General features: G+C 38.6%; 1 protein-coding gene across 1 annotated transcript; it reads right to left on the reverse strand.

Annotated features, from left to right (window-relative positions):
• Positions 1–5035: 5035 nt before the first annotated feature.
• adgra1a (adhesion G protein-coupled receptor A1a) lies at positions 5036–26322 on the reverse strand. Its single transcript, XM_065262841.2, has 7 exons — positions 26005–26322; positions 25310–25481; positions 19923–20050; positions 18878–19001; positions 15686–15837; positions 10721–10816; positions 5036–10521 (listed from the first exon to the last, which is right to left on the reverse strand). The coding sequence occupies exons 2-7, from the start codon at positions 25310–25312 to the stop codon at positions 9066–9068; spliced, it is 1959 nt and encodes a 652-aa protein (XP_065118913.1). The 5' UTR covers positions 25313–25481; positions 26005–26322; the 3' UTR covers positions 5036–9065.

Genomic DNA, 26322 nt, shown 5'->3' on the forward strand with positions numbered 1-26322 from the left:
ATCACTTTTTTTGGAAATTCATCTTCTGGAATGATCATGATGACATGCCAATTCAGCAAACTTTATCCCATGCAATGAATTTTTATATTACTGTAATTATAGAAGTTTCTTTGACATATTACAGTGGTATTACATTGCCAGTTATTGGATCATACTAATTTTACACTGGATGCGTCAGCAGCAATTAATGTATATGTGCGTGTGTGTACCTGGTAATTATCACGTTGTGAGAACATTTTGAGGTCCCCATGAGAAAATAATGTTTCTTTAAAATGTGAAGTAGCAGAAAGTTTTCTGTGATGGTTGGGGGTTTGGGGAAAGGAATAGAATAGAATATACAGTTTGTCCAGTATAAAAACCATTACATCTATGGAATGTCCCCACAAAACATGAAAACCAGACTGTGTGTGTGCGTGCGTGTGTTTAAATCACTAATTTAGTAGCAATGTAAATATACATAAATATGTAGCTTAAAAGAACAGAAAAAAATGTATTTAAATATTCAATTTTATCTAACTCTGGCTTCCGCTCATTACTGAGGTCTCACCTCATGATAACAATGGCACAATTTTCCCCGAGCTGATTTGCAACGCATCATTATCCTGTGTCATAATAAGGATGTTAAAGATGCATAAATGAAACATTGTATCTAAGGACCCTTGTAAATGACACACAATCAAAAAGATTACCGATTGGAGATTGACCGACTGATTTTGGTCTGATTAATCATACTAATATTCATTGCTACGCTTCATTAAAATCTGTGCACCCACAGTGCAAGGCAAGTAAGCGAGTTCTCTGCTTTGACAGGATTTAAATAGGTCAGGCTTGTACCAGAGCTGTCTGCAGAGTGCCTCTGACTTCCAACTATTGAAGTGGTTCAGGCCATGAAGTGGCCTGCGGGGAAGAGGGCTGGCAACCCACTCCATGACAAATGAAGCATTAATATTTCTTGATGATAAAGAAGTAAAGAAAAATAAGAGACTATTCTGTTGCCATGCAGTTACAATAGGCTATACATTTACAGCATGAACCCAGTTAATGCACATTTATCACCTGTAGAGCGTACCATGAAACTACTTTAATGTAGAGCCCTATCTTTAAACTATAACTATAACTTATTCCTATAATCAGAGGGAAATGATAGGTCAATAAGAATGATAAAGAAGCACATTACCCTGACTGTTAGCCTAACTTCACTTTATTGTAAACCTATCTCTTAAATCTGATTGGTTTATTGGAATGTTGTCTCAGGGTCAACAACAATACTGACCCAAGAACATCTATCACTTGGCAAAATCAGGAAGGTCTGTGCTGATGCGTGAGAGTTTCACAAATACATAAATTGACAGCCCATGCAGGACTTCCTATCACTGGACAAACATGACTTTCACAGAAAATATATAAATATTTAGAGGACTTAAATCCTATCAAGATATGAAAAGACTTTCCAGTATTACAAAAAAATTATCTAAAAAACATACCTACCCTAGCTTTAAATAATAGTGGCTATTTATATGACCTGTCTGCTTACAGCCCACACCCTACCTCTCTCTCTGTCTCTTTCTCTCTCTCGTCACATGACTCTGAGTTGTGCTTTCTGTCCATTACTTCTCAAACAGAACAAAGTAACCTGCCTGCCTCCACAATACCATAAGGCACTAAAAAATAGGTCACGCAGCCCTGTTAAACTCTAAATAAATAATGCGTCGAAGGGTGAAGCAAATGCAATTCTTTTGGTTGCACTCACACACTGGGACCTCTCCGAAGGCACGTATAGTGGGCTCAGTCTTGTCTTCCATAGTCTTTAATTGTCTATGTTAAGGTTTTTCCCATGTGTTCCTCTAAAGCTGGGTCAGAGACATACCGATCTTTCTGCAGCTCTGCGGATTGTCAGATTGGGGGGAACAGGTTCATTAAACACATAGTTTAGCCAGGAAGTCATCTGTGACAAGTACATACAGCAGCTAATTTCTGCATGTGTGTTGACCTCCGCCAGTAGGTGGCAGTGAATAGCAGCGCCCCTCCGTTTTGACAGGATTATGTGATGGCGATCCTATGTGGCGATCACGGCGTTCATTTCCGGAACATTTAACAACAGCACCCATGGGTCACTCAGTGAACCTAACAATCCAATGAAACTTTGAATTCGTTTTTTAGCTTAAATGGATTTTGCAGTTGGTGATCCACTACCAAAGTCTAAAGCAAAATCTAATCTATAAATTTATGTGCTCTTAAACATCGACAATATATGCATTTAGAAGATAAGCGTGCAGTCTCCCACTTCCGTCCACAAGCATTAACTATTTTTATGACGTCATTTGACACTTCAGCGTCCCATCAGATTCAAGACTGCAAGAGTTTTTTTGTTATTCTACATACAAAGAAGAAGTGGTGAGGATACAGGCTGAATTTTATTATTTTTCCCCAGTAGACTAAGGACGATTGCACCCGTTTGGAGGATATTGTTAATAAAAAAGCAAAGAAGACCTGTATTTTTTAAGCTAATATAGTTTTCAGCTTAATTAATTAACGGCCGACATGTTGTGTGTATCAATCTGTTCATTTTTGTATACTTTTACTGGTTAATAATATAAAATAATTAATAAAAAGGTGCATGTAAGCTAAACGTTATTGGCCATTTTACAAAGGGGGAGGAGCCACTCAATATCTCCAACCACAACTTCCTGTTTTACTAGAATTTGTCACTGTTTCAAACAAACTGCGCATTTTAAAGTACCTGCATGGATCATTAACACATTCGCTTGCATTCGAGCTGAATAATGATGTTTGCTTATCTAAATAAAAACAGAATTCCTCTCGTTCTAAATATTTCATAACACTGACTGGTGACAATTTTACCCCAGGAAACCCTGTGGGCCACTAAATGTTGCAGCAAGCGTTCAGTATAAAACATTGAAAAGTTTCCAAACCTCGACCAGCTGTTGCTAAAAATTGTTTCAGACGTCTAGGTTGGATGGCAATTCATCATCATCTCCCGGTTGCTACAGCTCGAAGCTGATGTCAGAGTCCTTGACAACAGGATGCATGAGGAGGGATCAGCTGCGCGGGGAGGAATGATGAATAAACAAACATCCGAACCCTGCAGCTCTAAATACTGTCAGACACACGACAAGCTTATGTCGACTCAAGGCCCAAGGCTTTCCTTCCTGATAAATTCAGGAATGAGTTTGAAAAGACGCTGGCATTCGGCTGCAATGGATTATGTGAGAAATAGGCCCAATTAAAGTACACATATTTTTAACCACTATGGGGCAGTCATATGGCAACGTATAATTTTATCTAACAAATGGCCTTGTTGGAATTTAAAAGGGCAAGAAAAAAATCACATGCTTTTTTAAAGAAACATGACATTTACAAGTACCATCCTGAAGGGGAATGTGCGTGGTCCTCAAATTTAAACACACACAGCTATCAACATACACAAATCAATCTAGATAAATGAGAAATATGATATATACACACACACACACCTAAATGATTTTTAGGAACACCTGTTCAATTTCTCATCAATCCAATTATCTAATCAACCAATCACATGGCAGTTGCTTCAATTCATTTAGGGGTCTGGTCCTGGTCAAGACAATCTCCTCAACTCCAAACTGAATGTCAGAATGGGAAAAAGAGGTGATTTAAGCAATTTTGAGCATGGCATGGTTGTTGGTGCCAGAAGGGCCGGTCTGAGTATTTCACAATTTGCTCTGTTACTGGGATTTTCACGCACAACCATTTCTAGGTTTTACAAAGAATGGTGTGAAAAGGGAACAACATCCAGTATATATCCAGTATGCGGCAGTCCTGTGGGCGAAAATGCTTTGTTGATGCTAGAGGTCAGAGGAGAATGGGCCGACTGATTTAAGCTGATATAAGAGCAACTTTGACTGAAATAACCACTCGTTACAACCGTGGTATTCAGCAAAGCATTTGTGAAGCCACAACATGCACAACCTTGAGGGGGATGGGCTACAACAGCAGAAGACCCCACCGGGTACCACTAATCTCCACTACAAATAGGAAAAAGGGGCTACAATTTGCAAGAGCTCACCAAAATTGGACAGTTGAAGACTTGAAAAATGTTGCCTGGTCTGATCAGTCTCGATTTCTCTTGAGACATTCAGATGTCAGAATTTGGCGTAAACAGAATGAGAACATGGATCCAACATGCCTTGTTACCACTGTGCAGGCTGGTGGTGGTGGTGTAATGGTGTGGGGGATGTTTTCGTGGCACACTTTAGGCCCCTTAGTGCCAATTGGGCATTGTTTAAATGCCACGGCCTACATTAGCATTGTTTCTGACCATGTCTATCCCTTTATGACCACCATGTACCCATCCTCTGGTGGCTACTTCCAGCAGGATAATGCACCATGTCACAAAGCTCGAATCATTTCAAATTGGTTTCTTGAACATGACAATGAGTTCACTGTACTAAAATGGCCCTCACAGTCACCAGATCTCAACCCAATAGAGCATCTTTGGGATGTGGTGGAACGGGAGCTTCGTGCCCTGGATGTGCATCCCACAAATATATCTCTATTTTTTTTGAGGGATCGATTATATTATTTTAAACTTTTATGAAAAAGGAAATAGTACTTTTAGTTATAAGTAACACAGTTGTTTTTTGTTTTTTCTATACTGTAGAAATGCACATATGTATGCTTTGTGAGGCAGGGACAGAAGCATGTTGTTGTCTCTGATACTCAAGGTGAGTTAGATTATAAACAAATTGAATAAAAAATGTTCAGTGTTAAATTTCTCAAAAAACACAATTTTAGGACATTTTTAATTAACAAAATTAAAGTTTCCATTATACTAGAGTTGCCATGACAACACAAAAATTTTGACACACCAAAAATAAATAATTCATTTAAGTAGAGCTATAATTTGTGTTTAAAAAAGAAAAATCAAATGTACCATTGTTAGAACGTAATACTAAATTTGGCAAACTTAAGAACATTATATGCTTCAGTGGATTTCTACTCGCTACTTTAATAGACAGAACAGGAGCACAACATCTGGTGATAAAATACATTTATTGGAAAATGTGACAAATGTTAAAAAACCTGGCTTTGGGTCTGGTCAGGACACAAATCCCATGTGCTGACCAGAGATGACTGCAGCTCTCAAATGCTATAAATGACAGGGATGAATGAAGTGGGTCAGATGAGTAAATATTAAGAACAACAAATGGTAAGGCAGGTAGACAAATTTAATTGTCAGTGCTTTAATGGAGAGCTTAACATCATCCATGTGCTACACACCTGCAGAATGCATGGGCTTGTTTAATCAAAGTTCTTGCTTTAATTTGGTGGATCACTTTGGGATATGATATCAATTGCATGCAAATTTATTTCTTGTGTGGTTTTATTAGTGAAAATGCAACACAATCCCTGAGGTCACAAAGAAACACAACACAAAGAATTTTCCACTCCAGTATTTTCTTCTGTTGGCATAACTCAATGGCACGCTTTATGAAACAAAATAATACAACCTTTACAATCTTTGACCATAAATGAGCACAGAAATAATAATAAATCATGTGTTTGCCATCATTTATTCACTGGTAGTTTCACAGTTAGATAAGCTTGCGGTTTTTAGACAACACAAGAATTTCAAAGCTTCAAACTTATTTCTGTGTGAAGTTAGCACAGTGACAACAGACTGTATAAACTCTTAATGAGAAACTGTCTCATTTATTCAAATATGAAAAGTAAAGCTCTTGTTAATTGGCTTAGAATAAATATAATGAGCAATGACAAGTGAGGTCACTAGAAACTGTAGTGTTTCCAAGGAGCTTCATGCATAACTGATGATTTCTGTATAAGGCCATTTACTGATACTGATTGGCACCTTATTGTCAGTAACCAAATAGGCTATGTGCATACATCATATCTGCAGTTCAAAACACATTTTGGCTGGACACCACTTTTCACGATTTGTCGCCATGGAAACACAAGGACGGATATTTGTTTGCTTTTTTATGTCTGTAGACGAAAAAACGATCACTCGGTTGTGATAACCACAACACATTGTACCTGGTACTTTAGTGTAGATCTCAATATTAAAGGTTTTGTTTTGATTAAATCACAACACCTGAAATAAAAAAGCCACCTTCACCTAATTAGTATTCCTGTAGCTCAAATAGTAGCACATTGCATTAACAGCGCAAACATTATGGGTTCGATTCCCAGGGAACACCTACGAATAAAAATGCATTGTAAGTTGCTTTGAATAAAAGCGTCTGCCAAATGGGTCAAATGTAAATTCAACATAGTAGCAACACATGATGTAATATCTGCACATAATGTAATAAGTATTACATTATTATTGTAATTGAATGTTCATAATGTAATAATTTTCTCAAAACGTAATAAAATTTTGAGCTCATAATGTAATAATACATTTTCACATAATGTAATAGGTGTAAGAAATTTATTAAATTATGAAACACTGTGGCACCTTAATGTAATTGAAGTTGATAAGGTAATACTAGCAAATGATTTAAAACAATGTTTAAAATATATTAATACATTTTCAATATAAATAAACAAATGTTTCATTGTGACCATGCTGATGGATTCATGCCATTCAAGCCCATACGTTTAAAGGTCATGTTCTTTCTGATCCCATTTTTTAAACCCTTTAAAGTGTAATGTTGCTACAATAGCATAAATAATACCTGTAAAATGATAAAGCTCAAAGCCGGTTTGGACTACAGCCCTCTACTTCCTGCTTTAATGATGTCAGTAGAACAGTTTTTTGACTAAACTCCGCCCACAGGAATACATCAGTCGCCAGCTAAGCTAACAGCAAGCTAAGCTGCTATCGAATCAAAACACACTAAACAAACTACCCTATTAGAACACGTTCCATATTTCTGAAGGAGGGACTTCATAGAACAAGGAAGACATCAGCCCGTTTTGAGGACGGTGAAAATAGCGCTATACAGATAAGTAAATTGTGTGAAAAATACTGCGTTTCTTTACATGTGAAACATGAACACATGTTATATTGCGCACTGTAAACACAATCAAAGCTTCAAAAACACAGAAAGAACGGGACCTTTAAAGCCATAAGTGACTTTGTGTTCTGCCGGTTATTCATGAATTTCCACAAACTTAATAATACTTAATAGATTTTCCCCAAATCCTCACCGTCTCACCCTTTAATTTTGCAGGTTTATTTTCTTGTCAATTCATTTATAATCCCCATTTTCAAATTTTTACTGTGGTATGCGGGTTGGGAAATAAAAGATTTAGTATTTGGATTATTTATATACAAAAAGTAATAAAACTGGCGACGTTCTGTTTGTTTAAAATAAGTCAAAAAAGCACATACACATGTTCTGATTCAGAGATATAGGTCCTGCTAAACGGTTGCTAGGGTATTCTATTTGGTTGCTAAGTGGTTACCATGCGGTTTCTATGGTATCCCGGGGTGGTTGCTAGGCTGTTGCTACATGGTTGCTAGGGTACCCGGGGTCATTTCTAGGCTGTTTCTATGCAGTTGCTAGGTGGTTGCTTGTGTGTTGCTATACTATTGCTAGGGTACCCGAGGTGGTTGCTAGGCTGTTGCTATGCAGTTGCTATAGTGTTGCTATGTGGTTGCTAGTAGGGCTGTAACGATTAATCGTGCAAATGCGCGTTTTCCCATTCAATGAATTTGAATGAGTTACGGTGAAATCCCGGCACATCCTAAAGCCAGGGGGCGCTCTCGTGCAGAAACTCCCTTTGTGCCACAGAAGAAGTAGCATTACAAACGGTATTCCAGGGAAATGTCTGGAGGAATATTTATATCGCTGTTCTTCAAATTATTTCAGGTATTTTCATGATAATAAAGAATATTTTGAATGATTTTGTTTAACGAGTGTTGCTTTTTTAAATGCATGTTATAAACGACTGAAACTCATAATGATTTTAGATTGATAAGGACTTCCTACTGACCAAATGCCGTATTATATGCACAAGCTGTACATGTAACACAGAATCGCAGCCTTGCGATTCGGAATCGATTTCAGACAGGCATTTTTAATGGGACACACGATTAATCGTTACAGCCCTAGTTGCTAGGGTTCCCAGGGTGGGTGCTAGGGAGTGAATTGGCATCCACCAATGATTACAGTCAAAGCCACGAAGCAAACGGGACCACCCATATGTCTTTTCTGAGATATAGGTCTTGCTAAATGGTTGCTAGGGTATTCTGTTTGGTTTGCGTCCCACAATGTTTATGCTTAGTAAAACAAGCACACCCCCATGTTTTTACGATGTATAAGTGTGATGCTTGGCATAAATGTTTAAAGTTTACAATTATTACAGTTATAACAATATTTTTGTGAGTTTATAATGTAATTAATTTCTCATAATGAATAAAAAAAATTACGTTTTGAAAAAATTATTACACTATGAACATTTCATTACAATAATAATGTAATACTTATTACATTATGTGCAGTTACTACTTTATGAGTTGCTACATATGTCCTTAGTGGTAGTTCATGGTTTAATAGTAAAAAATGCTGGTGTTTCCCCACTCAGACAAATTTTTACTAAAATTCAAACCAGAAATGTGGAAGATATTCTCTAAAAGAGAGGACTCGCTTTATGCAAATGCAAATCTTGTGATATGGTATATACACGCAAGCGTGTCGACACACAAACATAAACACATGTGCTCTTTTCTCTCTCACCCACACTAAACACATACATCCACAATGCACATTATGTAACCGTACCCAAAACACGTACAAAAATCTGTTTGATTATAAAAGATGGTCTAAATGAAAAGCATGGCACGTGTTGTTTGCTGCCATTTCAAAATGACAAGTACGAAAAACTTTAGACGAACCAAATGAAGTCGAGATGAAATCTGAGAACAGGTAAGTAGAGGTTTTAATGCCTCCTTAAAGGGGAAGAGAAGGTATGATAAAGATGGTGAAGGAAGAAGTTCACAACAGAGGGACTACACAGTAGCTTAGCTCAGAGGAGAAAGGGCTTCTGGGTAACAGCCCTGGGACTACACAGTAGTTTAGCTCAGGCAAGAAACAGCACTACACAGTGGTCTCATTTTTCCAAGGTCCAGTCCTAATGTTACCTGTGGAATCAGAGGTAAGCAGGTAGTCCTCATGTTGGCTGTTGTTTCGGCTCAATGTCCCTCTCCGGCTAAGGGTACCTTTCCGGCTGAGCGTGGCCTGGGACACAGATGCCCGTGGAGGGGTCATATCCAAGTGCAGCATAACATCCTCTTTATCAGCCATCTTGGCACAACTGTACAATAGCGGCCCTGTGTCAGGATCCTCTGCCTGGCAGGGACTGACAAAGGGGTCAACTTTGGGGCAGCATATGCTTGAGAATGGGTCTGTTTTGGGACAGCTCATGTGTCTGTGGCAAGTGTGTCCTTCGAGGCAGGAAAACTGACTGTCTAAGTGTGTGCTATGGCAGGAGAGACTCTCGAGGTGGGGACTCGGGCTGGGACAGCGCAACTGGTTGTCGGGGTGGGAGCTGTGACAAGACAGTTGAGTATCCAAGTGTGAGGTGTGGCAGGTGAGAGGGTTGTCCAGGTGGACGCTGTGAGGGCTGTCTAGGTGGGAGCTATGCATGCTGCCATCCATGCTGGTGGAGGTCAAGTGGCACGAGTAGTCCCTGAGGCAGGGGCGAGGTCGGTTAAAGGAGCGTGTCTTTGACCTGTCCTTTAGGCAGCTTTGGAGGGGGAGGGGAAGGGTCGGGCGGGGCAGTTCGTCAGGGAGGGAGTGTGGGCGGGAGTTCCCAAGCAGGGGGGAGGGACTGTGCAAGGTGGCGCAGCAGGTGCTCGTATGGTTCTGGGTGGAGGGAAGTGTACCCAATTTACAGTGCAGGGATGGGGAGTGGAGGTGTGGGGAGAGCAGAGGTTTACCTGGGCAGGATAAGTCTGCCTGGCAGTGGATTTGGTTCTGGCCGTGGGATGGTGTATGACTGTGACTTTGGGATGGTTGGCCTGCGTTTCCTGTTGCTTCCCCATTTACCTCCACCTTTGGTTTATTGGGGCAACAGGCCCACCACCGATGCCAGACGTCATCCCGTTTGGCGCAGTGCTGAATGAGCAAAAAAAGCCCCAGTGTGACGGAAAACGCTCCGTACAGACAGCTGAAGATCATGTCGAGAAAATGTCCCTGTGATACGGCCAGTGCCCCGAAAACCCAGGTGGCCAGGAAGAGGAAAAGTGTGAAGGCGGTAGCCCTTAACTGAGCTTTGAAAGAGTGCTCGTTGGCCAGCATAGAGGCAGTGATGGCTGTGCAGCCCGTATGGTCACCGTGCTCGCCTGGCTCTCCGCTGACTGCGTGACAGTGGCCGATTTCAGCTACAGCAAGGCGCTGCTGTTCTTCGGTCATCGCCTTCAGCTCGTACTTACGCTCCGGGTGCCGCTTTAGCTGCACAAATGTGCAGAGAAAATAAATGCACATGACCAAGACCAAGAAGGCGATTGGACCGTAGAAGCCTCCGAGGCTGGGTTCCCAGGCCATCCAGCAACTGCACCACAGACAGAGATGGTGATTAAACTGACAGTGACATTTAAACTCAACATGTAATTACAGTCTACTTGGTCATTTATAACAATAAGATTCAGCTTCCCAGAATCACTGATTTGTGAAATTTACTGGCTCACTAAAACCGATTAAACAGCACAATTGACAGCTAATTGGGCACCAGAAACAAGTTGGATACTCACTAAGGGGCATCATCTCTGCTACCGTAGTTGTCCAAGCTAACAGCAGTCGTAACTCCCACAATGATAAGTGGAATCCCACCACTGACGAGATAAAACCTGAGTAGAGAAAATAGAGTGGGAAAAAGACAGGTTTTATTTTAACATACACAGAGTGCATATGTGAAATTGCCAGTGAAATCTAGCCTATTTAAATATGCATTAAAATTTGTCTTTAGGTTCATTTTCACAGAATGTTCTTTACATTATGTAAAATGACTTTATGTAGAAAGTCACAAAAATTGACTTTAACTGGGTTTTCATTGACATGTTCTGTGAAGGTCAAGACCATTTTGTGAAAATATAACTTTGATATCTTTAATGTTGACTGATTAAAGTATGTCAAATATTGAAATTAAAGTGAAATTAATGGTTGAAATCAAATGTAAATGCTTCTTATCTCATAATTACATTCTGTAACTAAAGCCTGGATTTCAGGGTCACATTTATGGAAATTCCTTATAATAACTGTGAATTAAGTAATGATTCTGGTTTCCACAGTTAATTGTTTTAAAGTTTTTGTTCAGCAATTTTGAGGGATAGAATAATCAAAATTATAAAAAAATTATAAAAATCTAATTATAATTTTATATTGAAGAGAAGACCATAAAATAGAAAACCCCTACAGTAACATTTATTGTACTTTTATTGTGCAAATTCTCTGACTATAGACCTTTTGCATGTTTGCAAACAAAGATGACGTTTTTTGTGGGCGGAGCAGAAAGTGAAGTGTTTTAGCGTTAAACTGTGATTTTTATGGATCCGGTGTTCTGTCAAAGTCTGTTTCACCAATGTTTCTTTTTAGTGTAATGTTTCTTATAGCGTTTTCACCACGTTACGTTTATTTTTTAGATAAATTAAAAGTTTAAATGGCTTGGCTACTGATATACATACATTAAAGTCCTCACACATTGAGAATTAGCTTTGGCAAAAATGTTGTAGTATGTAAAATGAGCTTATGTAACATACTTGTCCCTATTCAAATAAACTTAAATAAATAAATAAAAAATATGTGTGCATGTATGTAATGTATATGTATTGTTCTTTACTGGTAAATAAATTATTTTTACAGTATGAATCGCTAAAGTACATATGAGAGCAATACTCTCATGTATTCTATATAATATAATTTATTAAATATTTCATTATGTTCCTGTTTTCTATTATTTCTTCCTTATAGCCTACATATTTGCTCTAAAATTATTATAAAACTATTATGTTTACATACAAATTAATTTGAATAGGCCTGTTTATATATTAATTACACTTTACATCATTCGTGTGTGTGTGTGTGCTATTTATTAAGTATGTAAATCATAATTTTAGAACAAACAGGAAGACGACATATATAGGCTAAAATATAAGGTAAAAAGAAGTAATAGAAGATGGAAAAAATATGAAATATTTAATAAACGGTGATATTATTCATATTATGAAGGCAAATCTTTAATCATTCTAAGTAAATTATAAACGTAACGTGATAAAAACGCTATAAGAAACACATATAGTGGGAAAAGACTTCGACAGAACACCGGACATCTTCTCTAATTATTTTCGATTCAAATTATTAAAAGATTTCCAAATGATTTCATCACTCCAGTCTGTCCGTTTAAGGGCTTATTGCAACCATAAACACCTACGTTTATCTTCAAATGGTGTCTTCGATGACGGTATACTATAAAAATAAAGGTCATCTTTTTTGGGCATTCCTAGTCTGACACTCAACAGCACAACAAGACATTTTCTTGTTCTGAGTTATCTTGCTCATTTCACTCGTGTCTAATGCATTTCCCCTGTTTTTCTGTCACCACATTGCACGAGCAGCTTGCAGTGACGTAACTGTGACATCTACTCGCAAAAGGTCTATAGCCCTCTTCAGATGGTTTGTTTCTCTATTAGGATGTCTGTAAAAATATATTTGCATGCCTCATCCGCAATAAAACTCATGCGTTTGGAATGAGATAAATTTTGCGGTGGATGTGTAAGTTAATAATTTGAAACACCTGGAAATGCGCTGCTCATGTACCGGTAGTTAATCATATGATCGTTCACATGACCCAGATATTTGGTTTGTATGTATATGTAATATGTATAATGGATTTTCTTCTCTTTATTATATCAGCTCCCACTCACTGTAGTGGAGCGATGATTAAACTTTGCTCCATATACTTCTCATCATTTCAGTTATGAAGGTGTCAATGTGTTTAAACTGCACGCAAAGAAAGATGCTTTACTGATTCAGAATAAACGCAAAGTCTGTGACCATACAGTGCTAAAAGGAAGTGCAAAATGACTTTTTCATTGATCCCCTTTTAAAAACTTACTGCCTTCGTGTTAGTCAAAAAACAGTAGATAACTCAGCTGGGATTTTACACGGGAGAAAAACAGACATTTTGGATTCGGACAGCAATAAAATCACTCACTACCATACCTTTACGTCCCCACACAAAACAATTACCGTCAGAATAGGGCTTTTATGTCTCCTAAGCGCTATTGAGATGTGGCTAGTTTTCCTGTAGGACGTGTGAGAAACTGACATTTTACAAATGTAGAGATTTAACTCCTGTCCGAATCTGACAAGTCGGATTTTCTCATAAGATCTCTGTAAAAATTCCAAAGAAATTTCTTTACATATCTATTTCTATCTACCTTTATTGTTTAATAAAGATATTTCATGCATTATTAACACAGTTTAAGATTTGTTTACTTCATACTTCACATGCAAAGTGTCAAAAAAGCAGTTGGAAGTGTTGCAGAGTATTTTTGTACCAAATGCTCTTCGCCAGGGTTCGTAGAAGTTTCAGAAAGTTTTTTTCGCATACTGGTTCAGCTGACGTTTCAGTGGTAAGCTATGTATCACTGTTTTTAAATGGGCACTTCCCCCGGAAAACCATGTCCACACAATCAGCAGGAGAGCAAGAACGCTAAGGCATTAATTCACGCGACAGCTTTGTTTTACATCAAGACTTAACAATGACAAAGAAGAAGTGTGTTTTTGGATGTAAGGAGAAGAAAGCCAGCATTATGAAAACAATGGATATAGTTTATTTATCCGGGGTAGCAGCAGGGTTTGTGTTTGTCTAACACTGGATTTCATTGAAAAGTCCCAACCGGGTCATGAGTTGCAGGCGGTAAGTAAGACTTCTGTGTTTTGTTGGAAATAGGCGCGTAAAGAGTGTAAAATGTTGACTTGTAACTCGACCCTCACGCGGTTCGTAACTCCTCCAGAATTTTTTTGTACGTTATCAGAAAGAATTAGTAAAGCTTATCTGTCTTTTATAAATCTGATAAAACTAAAGACTATTTGGAGATATGAAGAATGTGATACTACTTTAATGTCCAGTATATTATAATGATTACGGTAATGAGCCTATACATGGGTTTCAGTCATGTGACTTTTTACGTTATGCCGCCATCTTGAGGACCTACCGAGTACCAGTAGGCTACTGACAAGCATTGGCTGGCTTGCTACGATTTACGGATTTCTTATCTTTTACTGTCTATGATTCTTATGGATACGGGAAATGGCTACGAAAGACAACATGTCGCACCTCGACTGTCATGAAAAGAAACGCGACTTTAAAAAAATATACCTTGGTTTGGGTGTGATGCCTACTCAATCCCCGATACGTTCTTCCAGCCGCTGTTCGCTGCTACCGAACTACCACTATTTTACAACACTAAGGCGGCGCGTCACAACATGAAACTTTGCTCGAAGTATCACCTGGATCTCTACTCATGAACGCGAACATTGAGAACATTGTTTGTGTACACAGAGTTTAATAAAAAGAAAGTTTTGTACAACTGATTTTGGCTGTTATGGTGTCTGCTCGTCATCCCTGCCAGACGGAAATAATCGATTTCTGAATGCGAATGAATGAATCTCATATGAGGCTCCTTTTTCAACTAGAAGGTCAATATTGTTTTTCACTTGCGACAAAACAACGAATTATCTGTGCATTTATATGGAACTATGCTTTAGGAGCTATCCATCTTTACTCTCCTCCCTCCTTACGTTCCATTCGCAGATCGATACATCTAGACTGGGAAGATGGCGGCGAGCGGAAGCCAAATCAACCAAAGTCAGTTGTTCAAAACCTTCTTTTTAGTAAACTCTTTGTTCACAAACAATGTTCTCAATGCTCGAGTTCACGTGTAGAGACACAGGCGATACTTCGAGCAAAATATCATGTTTTGTCGAGCCTTCTTAGTGTTGTAAAAATAGCGATTTTGATGCTCACAACATATTGAAGGCATAGCTTCTAGTTCTTTTGCGACCACTTCAGGTCCTCAAAATGGCGGAAGACAAGAGAGTGACGCCAGATGAAACCCATGTATTGAATGAATGCAGGTGTATGCTTGGAAAATGGCATTGATGAGGGGTTGATCCCTGTGCAGTCTTTGCACTTTTTGTGGCCTCTGGACAATAAATTCTTTTGAGCTTTTTGGGCCAATTTTTGTGTGCAGATCTCTTTTGTTATTTGACTTTATAGAATACTGAAGTAAAATACAGAGAGGCTTTTTTGTCTTGTACACATTCCATGTAACAGACAACAAACATGTATATAATCCGGTCCAAATATGTTAAAGTTGATGTTTTGACAGTTTTTCTGCGAGGCATGTCACATCCAAGCGTTCTTTTCCACAGACAGTGGCAAGAAACAATGAATCACACTTGGACGTTGATTGTTGATTCACATGCGCAGCTGACAGAATATAAGACATGCACCGATCGTCATGACAACGAATCTGATGATTACAGTGCACTGCATATTTTGTTATTCTGTCCACATCAAAGACTGCAGAAGTCACAACCCTCGTAAAAATCATATGGTTTCTGTATTTTTCTTCTTTTAAATTGGTCAAGAACAAGTTAACGATTCCCAACTTTTACATATTCGCAAATTCATTGGAATATCTGCACTCTACCTGAAAATAGTAGCTTTAGGGCGTGGTTGTGTGCGCGGGTCCCTGTCCTGAGGTATGGGGGGAACCTTTGAAACCTCTTTACAGATATTTCTGGCAGTGAACAGTAGCCAAAGCATGCTAGAGAGGGAGGAGTAGTGCAAGATAATGCCAACCTGTCAACAAACAAGAAAAACATTAAACATTAAAAGCTCACTCAAACGGAGTGGAATGGGCACAGATGTGTAAATATGAAGTCTGTTGATGTGCGTGTGTGAAGCCTCGTTGATGTACTGAGGGGAAGTTTGAGGTAATCCTCCTCAGACAGTGAGGTCATGCTGTTTTCCACTTTGCTCCAATGCACACTTACTATATCCAACAAACCCACTCATCCATATATGACATATATGGAGCGCTAAATGTAAATTATTATGTGCTGCCATAATTTGGTTTTCAGATTTACATCAATGAACACAAAAATTGCAATTTATTATAACTATAGGACTTATCAGTACTTTATGAATAAATAATAGAAAGAACTGCTAATCTTGAATGCCATGCATGATCACAACTTGCTGCATAAATATGCAATTAAACTGTTCAAGGTGTTTATTTACAAGGTCTTTGACTGTGTCTTATCCAATCAGCTATCAGCTATATTACATGTACTGAGTTTTTAGTCTTTAATCTTTACTTGAGACTTACATTTTCATTTAGACTATGGGGCAGTTTCCCAGGCACTAGTTATTTTAGGACATTTACAGGTGCTTGTCATATAATTAGAATATCCTCAAAAATATTTGTTAGTGATTTATTTCACTAATTTCATTCAAAAAGTGAAATTTTTATTTTATATTCATTAATTATACACACAAACTGATATTTCAAATGTTTATTTATTTTCATTTTGATGATTATAACTGACAACTAAGGAAAATCCCAAATTCAGTATCTCAAAAATTCGAATAAGACCAATACAAAGAAAGGATTTTTAGAAATCTTGGCCAACTGAAAAGTATGAACTTGTATGAGCATGTACAACACTTAATAATTACTTGGGGCTCCTTTTGCCTGAAGTATTGCAGCAATGCGGCATGGCATGGAGTCGATAAGTCTGTAGCACTCCTCAGGTGTTATGAGAGCCCAGGTTGCACTGATAGTGGCCTTTAGCTCTTCTGCATTGTTGGGTCTGGCATATCGCATCTTCCTCTTCATAATACCCCATAGATTTTCTCAGAGGTCAGGCGAGTTTGCTGGCCAAATAAGAACAGGGATACCATGGTCTTTAAACCAGGAACAGGTACTGTAGCTTTGGCACTGTTTGCAAGTGCCAAGTGCTGTTCGGAAATGAAATCTGCATCTTCATAAAGTTGGTCAGCAGCAGGAACCATGAAGTGCTCTAAAACTTCCTGGTATATGGCTGCGTTGACCGTGGACCTCAGAAAACACAGTGGACCAACACCAGCAGATGACATGGCACCCCAAACTACCACTGACTCTGGAAACTTTACACTGGACCTCAGCCAAAGTGGATTGTGTTCCTCTCCTCTCTTCCTCCAGACTCTGGGACCCCGATTTCCAAAGGAAATGCAAAATTGACTTTCACCAAAGAACATAACTTTGGACCACCCAGAAGCAGTCCAGAAGTGAGACGCTTGACACAAGGAATGCGACAGCTGAAACCCAGGTTTTGCATACGTCTGTGCGTAGTGGTTCTTGAAGCACTGACTCCAGCTGCAGTCTACTCTTTGTGAATCCCCAACAAATTTTTGAATGGGTTTTGTTTCACAATCCTCTCCATGGTGAGGTTATCCCTATTGCTTGTACACTTTTTTCTACCACATCTTTTCCTTCCCTTCGCCTCTCTATTAATGTGCTTGGACACAGGGCCCTGTGAACAGCCAGCCTCTTTTGCAATGGCCTTTTGTGTCTTGCCCTCCTTATGCAAGGTGTCAATGGTCGTCTTTTGGGCAACTGTCAAGTCAGCAGTCTTCCCCATGATTGTGTAGCCTACAGAACTAGACTGAGATACCATTTAAAGGCCTTTGCAGGTGTTTTGAGTTAATTAGCTGATTAGAGCGTGACACCAGGTGTCTTCAAAATTGAACCTTTTTACAATATTCTCATTTTCTGAGACACTAAATTTGGGATTTTCCTTATTTGTTAGTTATAATAATTGAAAATTAAAAGAAATAAACATTTGAAATATATCAGTCTGTGTGTAATGAATTAATATAATATACAAGTTCAACGTTTTGAATGGAATTAGTGAAATAAATCAACTTTTTGAGGATATTCTAATTACATTACGTAATACATAAGGGTCACGCTGACATGTCACACAGCTAGTGCAAGACGAGAAGTTGTGGTTTAAAAGTAAAAAATTACAATTGTTTCGCTATTTAAGACCCTTATGCCTTAGTTGGGATCATTTAGAGCCATTTGAAGCTGCATTGAAACTGCAATTTTAAACTGCAAACCATTGAGGTCCACTAAAGTCCACTATATGGAGAAAAATCCTGGAATGTTTTGGAGGTGAGTAAATTATCTGGATTTGTTTATGATAATGGAGTAATCCTTTTAGATATGTCAGTACAAGATGTTTTTAAATTAAGCCAGCTCAATAGTGCATTTTAGTCTGGGGCTAGGATAAGCCCTGTCTGGGAAACCGGCCTATAGATTTATATTTATGCATTTGGTAGATGTTTTATACAAACTGACTTACATTGCATTTAGGGAATACATTTGATCTGTATGTGTATTTAATGGGATCAAACCCATGAGCTTTGTGCTGCTAATGCAACGCTCTACCGGTTAAGCTACAGGATTCCACATGAGCTACTTTTCATCCCAAATCTATTCTTATACATCTAGTCATAAATATTATGTTTTTAAAATAGGTTGACTTGGTTTAATAAGTATGCAGCTATGAACATAACTCAATTAATCTGACTCATTTGTCATGACTGGCAATTGTCTGTGATAAAGGAATAAGAGCTACAGTTTAAAAGGTTACAGCAATTTTAGTGCCCCAGTACATTAGCCTTTCAACAACAAGCAGCCTTGCCAAACAGAGCCCTCTGTGCCTCAATAAATGGCATTCATGCCAACTCAGGAGTCAAAGAGGCCATATGTTTGTGACTTTGCGCTCTGAGCCACAGATACTGGGCATGGATGATGCCCAGTAAAAACAGGGTGGAGAATTGGGAGACTTACCACTTGACAGATTACGGGGTACTTGATCTGGTTGATGCCTCCTGCAAACACTCCAAACGTCATGGCAGTGTGGAAGAGGAAGTTTAAGAGCATATGCCAACCTTTCCTGCTGATCCGGATTATGCTGCAGACACACATACGCACGCATGCCTTTATATTTCAGGAGGGCAGACAATCACGCTACGAGTAATAAACAAATAATTTACTAGAATAAAGTAAGAAACAAGCCATTCAAAGTTTCGTCTCTGTAGACAAAGTATTTCTGCAAAGTGGCACACTACATTTGCCTTTGTACCTCGAGGGTCAGATGGTGCCTTTCTCTCCAAAGAGCTAGCATTACTCATTAAGACTATCTGTGACAGGTAAGGGTCTGATACTATAAATACTGGTGGTCTGACTCGGGATCATGGCAGTATCGTAGCAGTCTGTCCCAAAAACAATTCCTGCTGTGACCTTAAAGTGTGAGAAGTAAAATAAAGGCTTACATTTATAACCGAACCAAATAGTTGTACATACAAAAAGTTTAAAATACAACATTTATGTAGTAAGTCTTAATGCTGAAATTTGTCCATAGAAATAAACAGAAGTAACCCAAAACCCTGATGCAAATTTGGAAAAAGAACCCAGAGCACATCATAGTGTGCAGTCTCACATAGCCAGACCTTTAAGTCAGCCAAAATAATGCTTAATAGAAAGTCTTGTGTGTAATGTGCATCAGACTGTGGGTGGTCTGTATGTATAATTTCTGAGGGTGAAACTAGTTGGATGATAGCAGAGCTGTGTGCATTCATGCATAAATATAAATGAAGTTCATCAAATACAAATTCATATCACACAACCTCTGAATTACCTTAATGCATTTATGTGCCATTTTCATAATTCTCGATGCACCTCTTAAGTTATACTGCATTGATGGGGGGTAGCATTTCACCCTCTTTCATATTTCGCGATGGACAGGACCAGATTTTCAGTGATAATCAATTACTCATTGCATGCACAGCTTATTTTCTAATCATTATTGTATTTAGCATTATAAAACTCATACCTGTGGTGTACGATGTATGTCATGATAGAAATCAGCAGGCAAAGTAACATCACCGCAGTGCAGGCATACACCACTGGGTGCAGATAATCCCCTGGATATGGAGGGAAGGACAGCACCCTCTTTAAATCCTGTCAATGAAATCAGAAAGGATGGTTTAAAAACTGTCAGGCTTTAAACAAACTCCTTGTACCAGTTTTACACATCAAATAAACATGACAGTAGGGATACATGGCATGAATAAGCAATTTGATATGAAAAACTGACCGGTTAAACTTTGTGCATCTGTCTGGATGTGAAATGAGAAAGAGGCAGAGTGGGTGGGGCAGACAGGGAGAATGAAAAACAATGGTAGAGGAAAGCTTTGTCCCTGTGAGTCAAAGACAACGCCTCCATGCATCAATCTCTTTCAGCATATCTATTTTATCACCAAGCCCGAAGATCCCCTTTGTTGTGTGCCTGAAGGGCTTCTAACCCTTCGGCAAACAGCACCATGAATGTCTCTGCATTTAAACTGACTGAATAGTCTATACACCAGTGGTTCCCGAACCAAAAGTGGGTCGCAGGCTTGTTCTGATAAGATCGCAAAAAGCTGAGAAAACAATAATGCTACATGCAAACAATACAATTTAACTACTTACAACAGTCCTGTAAAGTTAGGATAGCAATATATAAATAAATACATACAAATGCCTAACAAGGGAATATCAAAAAGAACACTCATATTTTTTGCTGTTACCTAAAAGATTTTTCATCAGATCAAACTTTATGGTCTTTTGGTGCAGATTTATCTGTCATGTGGTAATATGGATAACATAAACTGCAGCAACCAGACATAAAGCAGCTACAAAAAGGGCTGACGCAGCCCTCCAAAAAGGTGAAATGTCAGACAAAGCTGGTTGTAAAAACAAACTGAAGGAAAGGATGGGTCTGAAGAGCAATCCAGAGTTGCCATGTACCTTGGACAGGTAGGTGTCATTTTCTCAGTAGTAGCTTGCAATGCATAAAAGCACTTTATTTGCACACTAAAACCTAGACTCTAAAAAGGCTGGGTTATTTTCAACTCAGCATTGGGTCAAAAAGAGACGGACCCAACATGATAGGTTTTAAATTTGGGTCAAATATAAACATTTTCTGGGTTCATTTAACACAACGGCTGGGTTTGTCGCCTTTTGACCAGAAAAAAACCCAGCCTTTTTTTATGTACTACTACTGAAAAATATGACTGTGAGCTTTGAATTACTTTCTGTCAGACAAACAAGACCAAGAAATAGTGGTGGTTTTGTAAATGTGTATATTTAAATGCGTAACTGTACATTTAACCCTAAAAATGTACTAGCTAAGTATTTCCACCTGGGAAGGAGAGGACAAGTTTGAGTTTGAATAAACCTAAAAACATCATAGAGCATTTTTAAAAAATGTTGCATATTTTTAGACGCATGTAGTTTATGATAATACAGCAAAATATGAATTTATAATCATGTGTGGAGTCTCTGCTTAAAATTTCTTCCAAATTTAAAACCTAAATCCTGAAGCAAAACCAACATTACAATCCACATTACAATGGGCACTTTCTCTTTGTTCTCCATCTTAAAACATCTGACACCTTATTTAAAACATTCATCACTCTTTTTCTGTCAGTATAGTGAGTTATATTTAGCTTATATTAATAAGAGGCAATCAGCAGAATTCTATTATGCACAGATTGTCCATTTTAAAATTAAAGCAAACCCTTTTACCAAGACATATAAATTTGTCTTGTTCTCATAACAGATTTGAAAGACCTACAGGCCTGTGACACAAGTGGTACAAAGTCAGGAGAGCCAACGCAAGGGCCTATGAAGGCATACATAATGAAACCCGTGCAATAAAAATCTGCAAATGAAAATTAAGCCAGGCTTCTTAATTAGAAGATTACTTAATTCTGAATAAATGAAATAATTTAGCTTCATAATAATTAGGACTAAATTTGTTGCACTTGAACCAATTATGCCTCATTTCCCACAGTGTGTGTTCGTCCTCAATCCAGGGCGAGATCAGCACAATTGCAGCCCATTAATCACTTTCGCATAAAGCATCACTCAGCGTCACATTATTGATCCTTTGACCTCAGTTCTTCAGCAAAGATAGCGTATCTTTAATGACCCAAGACATTGAACCATTGTTGCACAGAAACTTAATGCTGATTAACACCACCTCCTGTAGTGGGGCAAACATCAAACAGGAGGTGATCCCAATCTGTGCATTGAAAAGTATCCAAAACATGCATGCAGTGCTTATCTCAAAATAAAGATGCAATCAATGTCACCTAAGTACAGAAAAATCTGCCAATATATGCAACTTCAAGGAATGTCTGTGGTTAAGTGAAAGCTGTGTTCAAGTCGGTTAGAGCCGGTGGTGTAATGGGCAGTGCTCCAAAATCTGGTGCAGACACTCTTTCAGAGACCCGAATTTCGAATCCCAGCTAGAGGTCAATTGCTGAACCCTTACCCCTGTCTTATACTTTTCAAATAAAGGCAAAAATGGCAAAAAAGTAACTTTTAAAAAATGCAAGTCTGTTAAAGGGGTGGGTAAACATAATGGTAACACTTACACCTCAAAATAAACTCTGTAGTTAATGCATTAGCTAGCATAAACCAATGAACAATACTTCAAAAGCATTTAACATTCTTAGTTCATGTTAATTTTTTCATTTACTTATAATTTTTTTTAATCAAAAGTTAAGTTTATGAACTATCATGAACAATTGCATTGGCATAAACATGAACAAATATTATAAATGCTGAAAAACTATATTGTTAATTATTAGTTCATGTTAGAGAATGCACTAAAGTTGACAAATACAACCGTATTGTAAAGTGTTACCAATAATACACATAGATGATCTGGACCTGCTAAAAACTTTATAATATGGCCTCCGTCAAACTTAGCCTGGTCTTAACCAATCAGTGCACGCGTTAAAAAAAGGTCACGGAACAGCAAGTTAGTTCTGAAGAGATGCCATTTCAGGTCTCTGCCAATGAGCACGCAGAGAGGAAGAAGATCATCACTCTGCTCACTCAGCAGGCACTGCAATAATAAAAAGCACTGACCCTCTTATTGCTAACACAATGTATTTCAAGTAGTAGGCTAACATTTCAGACCACATGGAAACCACGTTCAGTGAAAAAAAGTGTAAATTCAATAGCCTTACCATCTGGACCTTGGCCAGAATAAAACTAAATCTATGCTAGTAAATGCATGCTAAAACTGATAAAACATGACATCTAAAATCAATTGTAAAATGTGTCCCACTGAGAGACGAATTGTTGGGAGGTTTGAGAAAGTGATCATATGAGATCTGACAGATTCAATTCTGAAGCAAATGGAGTCAGCGAAACAATACGAAGGGCCGGCTGCTGCTTTTGCATTGAGACAAGCTGTGCTTGCATTTAATATGATTAGTAAAATGCCATCAGTCTATGGTCTCTATATTGATTAGGGCACATTCATACATTCTGTGGCTAATGTGATTGACACTTGTCTTTTCTCCCAGGCCCTTCGAGGAATATTATATTAATCGAGGTGCTGAAACTGATTGAACCATTCAGCGCTTTAACAGGGTTGCAACTGTTCGATCTCATGAAATTTGTTCGTACTAATGTTATAAGCTCCTTGTGACTCCACTGTATTTATGGCTTTGATGCATCTGTGAGCATTAAGAAGGTTCTTGGTTTCTCCTTCAGTGAGCATGCTCATCTTAGAGACAAAACTTGGTCAATCAGTCTGCTCCAGTACACACACCCGTATTTCCAACAGAACATGACTGCTTGTGTTTGCTTTACACATGTATAGAAGATATTCACATACAACACATTGTTCACAAAATTATATTTATACAATGTAGACACAAAGCCTGATATATAAGTCTTGTACAGATGCATACATGCTTGCTCCTCTCATGTCCTCCCTCACATTCACTTAATAGCACAAAACAAAACAAAAACCCATTATATAACCACCATCATTGTATTGCCGTTATCCATTAGCATACATTTAACAACTGTAATTAATTACAACATGTCTATAATTAAAAAGTGCTGTTTAAAGCAGCTGCTGCTTTGTACATCTCTAAACTCTTTTACATTTACAACTTATATTTACATGTATGCCTTCGGCAGATGTTTCTATCAAAAGTGGCTTACATTGCATTTAAGGTAAACATTTTATAAGTAGGTACAGTCCCTGGGGATTAAACCCAATATTTTTGCACTGCTCACACACTACCCTACCAATCAAGCTTTGGAAACATTAGATGCAAAATAAATTATTATATGTGAAACTGTAAAAATGTATTTACCACCCACAAGACCACATACAGTGATCCTGTAGATCATCTAGTAGAGCACTGTGTCATCAGGAATTTGATCCCACACATACTGATAAAATACATAGGCCTTCTTTGAATGCACCGTAAGTCCCTTTGGATAAAAGAGTATGCCAAATGCATAAATGTACGAAAATATGCTAAATGTATGTGTCTCAACTTGTTGTTAATGTAACTTTACACAAAAATGGCAATATCACTTATTACAAGATCAGATCAAGTCAATCCTTAACACAGTCATTTATTGTGTAAGAGTCCCTGTCCTTGGTTCTTAAAACAGATAAAGCATTGACGGCGCTCTCCATGGTGCTGTGATCTTACGTGCTTTCTTTTGAATGACGCAAGTGATCTCAATGGCTGAATACAGCGACGGTAGACGTCATAGAGAAATACAGACGTCATAGGGAAGGTAAGGCGAGCCTCACACAATTAAAATCTCGACCTACGTCACAGACCCGCGAGAAGACTGTAATGAGCTCTTACATTAAAGCAGTCTCTTTTGAAAGTAAAGAGACAACATCCCTGAGGAAAACATCCAAGGCCACGGACACGCGCCACAGTCACTCGTGATGATTAGCTGACAACGACAATTGATATTCATTGCACGCGCTTTCCAGCATCCACATCCACCAGTGCGGTTACCTTCTGAGTCTGACTAACCCCTTACAGGAATTCAAAAGACAAATTGCTTTAAACGCATCCAGTATGTGTAATTAAATGAAGTAAATTTAACAGTGTAGTGGTATTGAGCAAGCATATGCACTATATATACTCGCTCTTGCGCGCGGGTGGCGTTCAGAGAATGCAGCGATTATCTATAGTGATGCCATTGTGATGCATCGCTTTAATTTTGTGTGCTAAAATGTTAGCCTATTATCACTGGAAAAAACAATCACTTTGTAGAAATCATTAAAAGTTTTTTTTGTCTCTTGACAGCATTTTAATAGGCAGCAAAGTTTCTTATGACGCTCATTGTACCTTAACTGTGACTGAAACTGAGGCACTTTAGTGAACGCTCACTCACCATCAGATCTGCAAAGTAAGGGTCCAGGTTTAGTGCAATGTTGTCAATGAAGTATCACGGTCGCTTATGATGTGGCCATCTGGCGCGTGGCCCTCGTGCACGCGGAAAGAAATGGCATTCCGACAGGCGGTGGGGGGTTCATTCTCCAGCCGGAGGCTGCGGCGCTCTGCTCCTGAAACGTCCGAGAAAAACACAAAAGAAAGCCAACATCACCATTAGGATCCCCGTTTGAAGTCAGAACTGAAGAACCTGTGTCATTAGCGCCTTTTTGCATACGGCACGTGCGCTGGCTTTTCACGCTTCTGTCGTGACGTAAGCGTTCGGTTTTCGCCGGTGCAAATTGCAAAGCACGAGCATAAGAGGAACACAGAAGAATGGCATCTTCCTCGCTTTGTCTATCAAACATTATTTTAAAATGTAGTCCCACTGCGATTTAAGTCACCGGAGAACACCACATCACAATTCCTCTTTTGTAAAATTGTAATCCTATTGCCTGAACAAACGAAGCCAACACCCCTTACCTTGTACCAAAATGGCACACGCAAGACTTCCATCGGCAAATGTTTTGAAATGGTCGTTTTATAAGATACCCTGGTTTGTGAACATCACTCACAGCATCAGCACCACGAGATGATGCACGTTGCATTGTAAATGACTGCCTAGGAAAACGTCACATTTGCTGCATATAAGCTTACCTATTTTAAAGAGAGCAACTGGTGTCGTACCCCATCTTTACGTCCCGTTATCTGATAGACTTCAAAGGCTTGAGCGTAAATACTCCATCTCAAAGGAAGGAAGACCAATAACCAGTCAGATACCCCATTTAAATGCAATACAAAACGCGGTGGGAAGATAGCACGTTTCCAAAAATACCGTGGCCCAATTCCCTGGGTAAAATTCCAGTCAAGCCCAGAAAGCGATTGATAAGTTTTCACTTTACCGTGGGATCTACCAAGCGGTAGGAGAGAGTGTGTGAAAAGTGAACGTCATTTGTCGCGTGAGAGGCGCTGTTG

The sequence above is a fragment of the Paramisgurnus dabryanus genome, chromosome 1, assembly GCF_030506205.2.
Source record: "Paramisgurnus dabryanus chromosome 1, PD_genome_1.1, whole genome shotgun sequence".
NCBI classification, from domain to species: Eukaryota; Metazoa; Chordata; class Actinopteri; order Cypriniformes; family Cobitidae; genus Paramisgurnus; species Paramisgurnus dabryanus.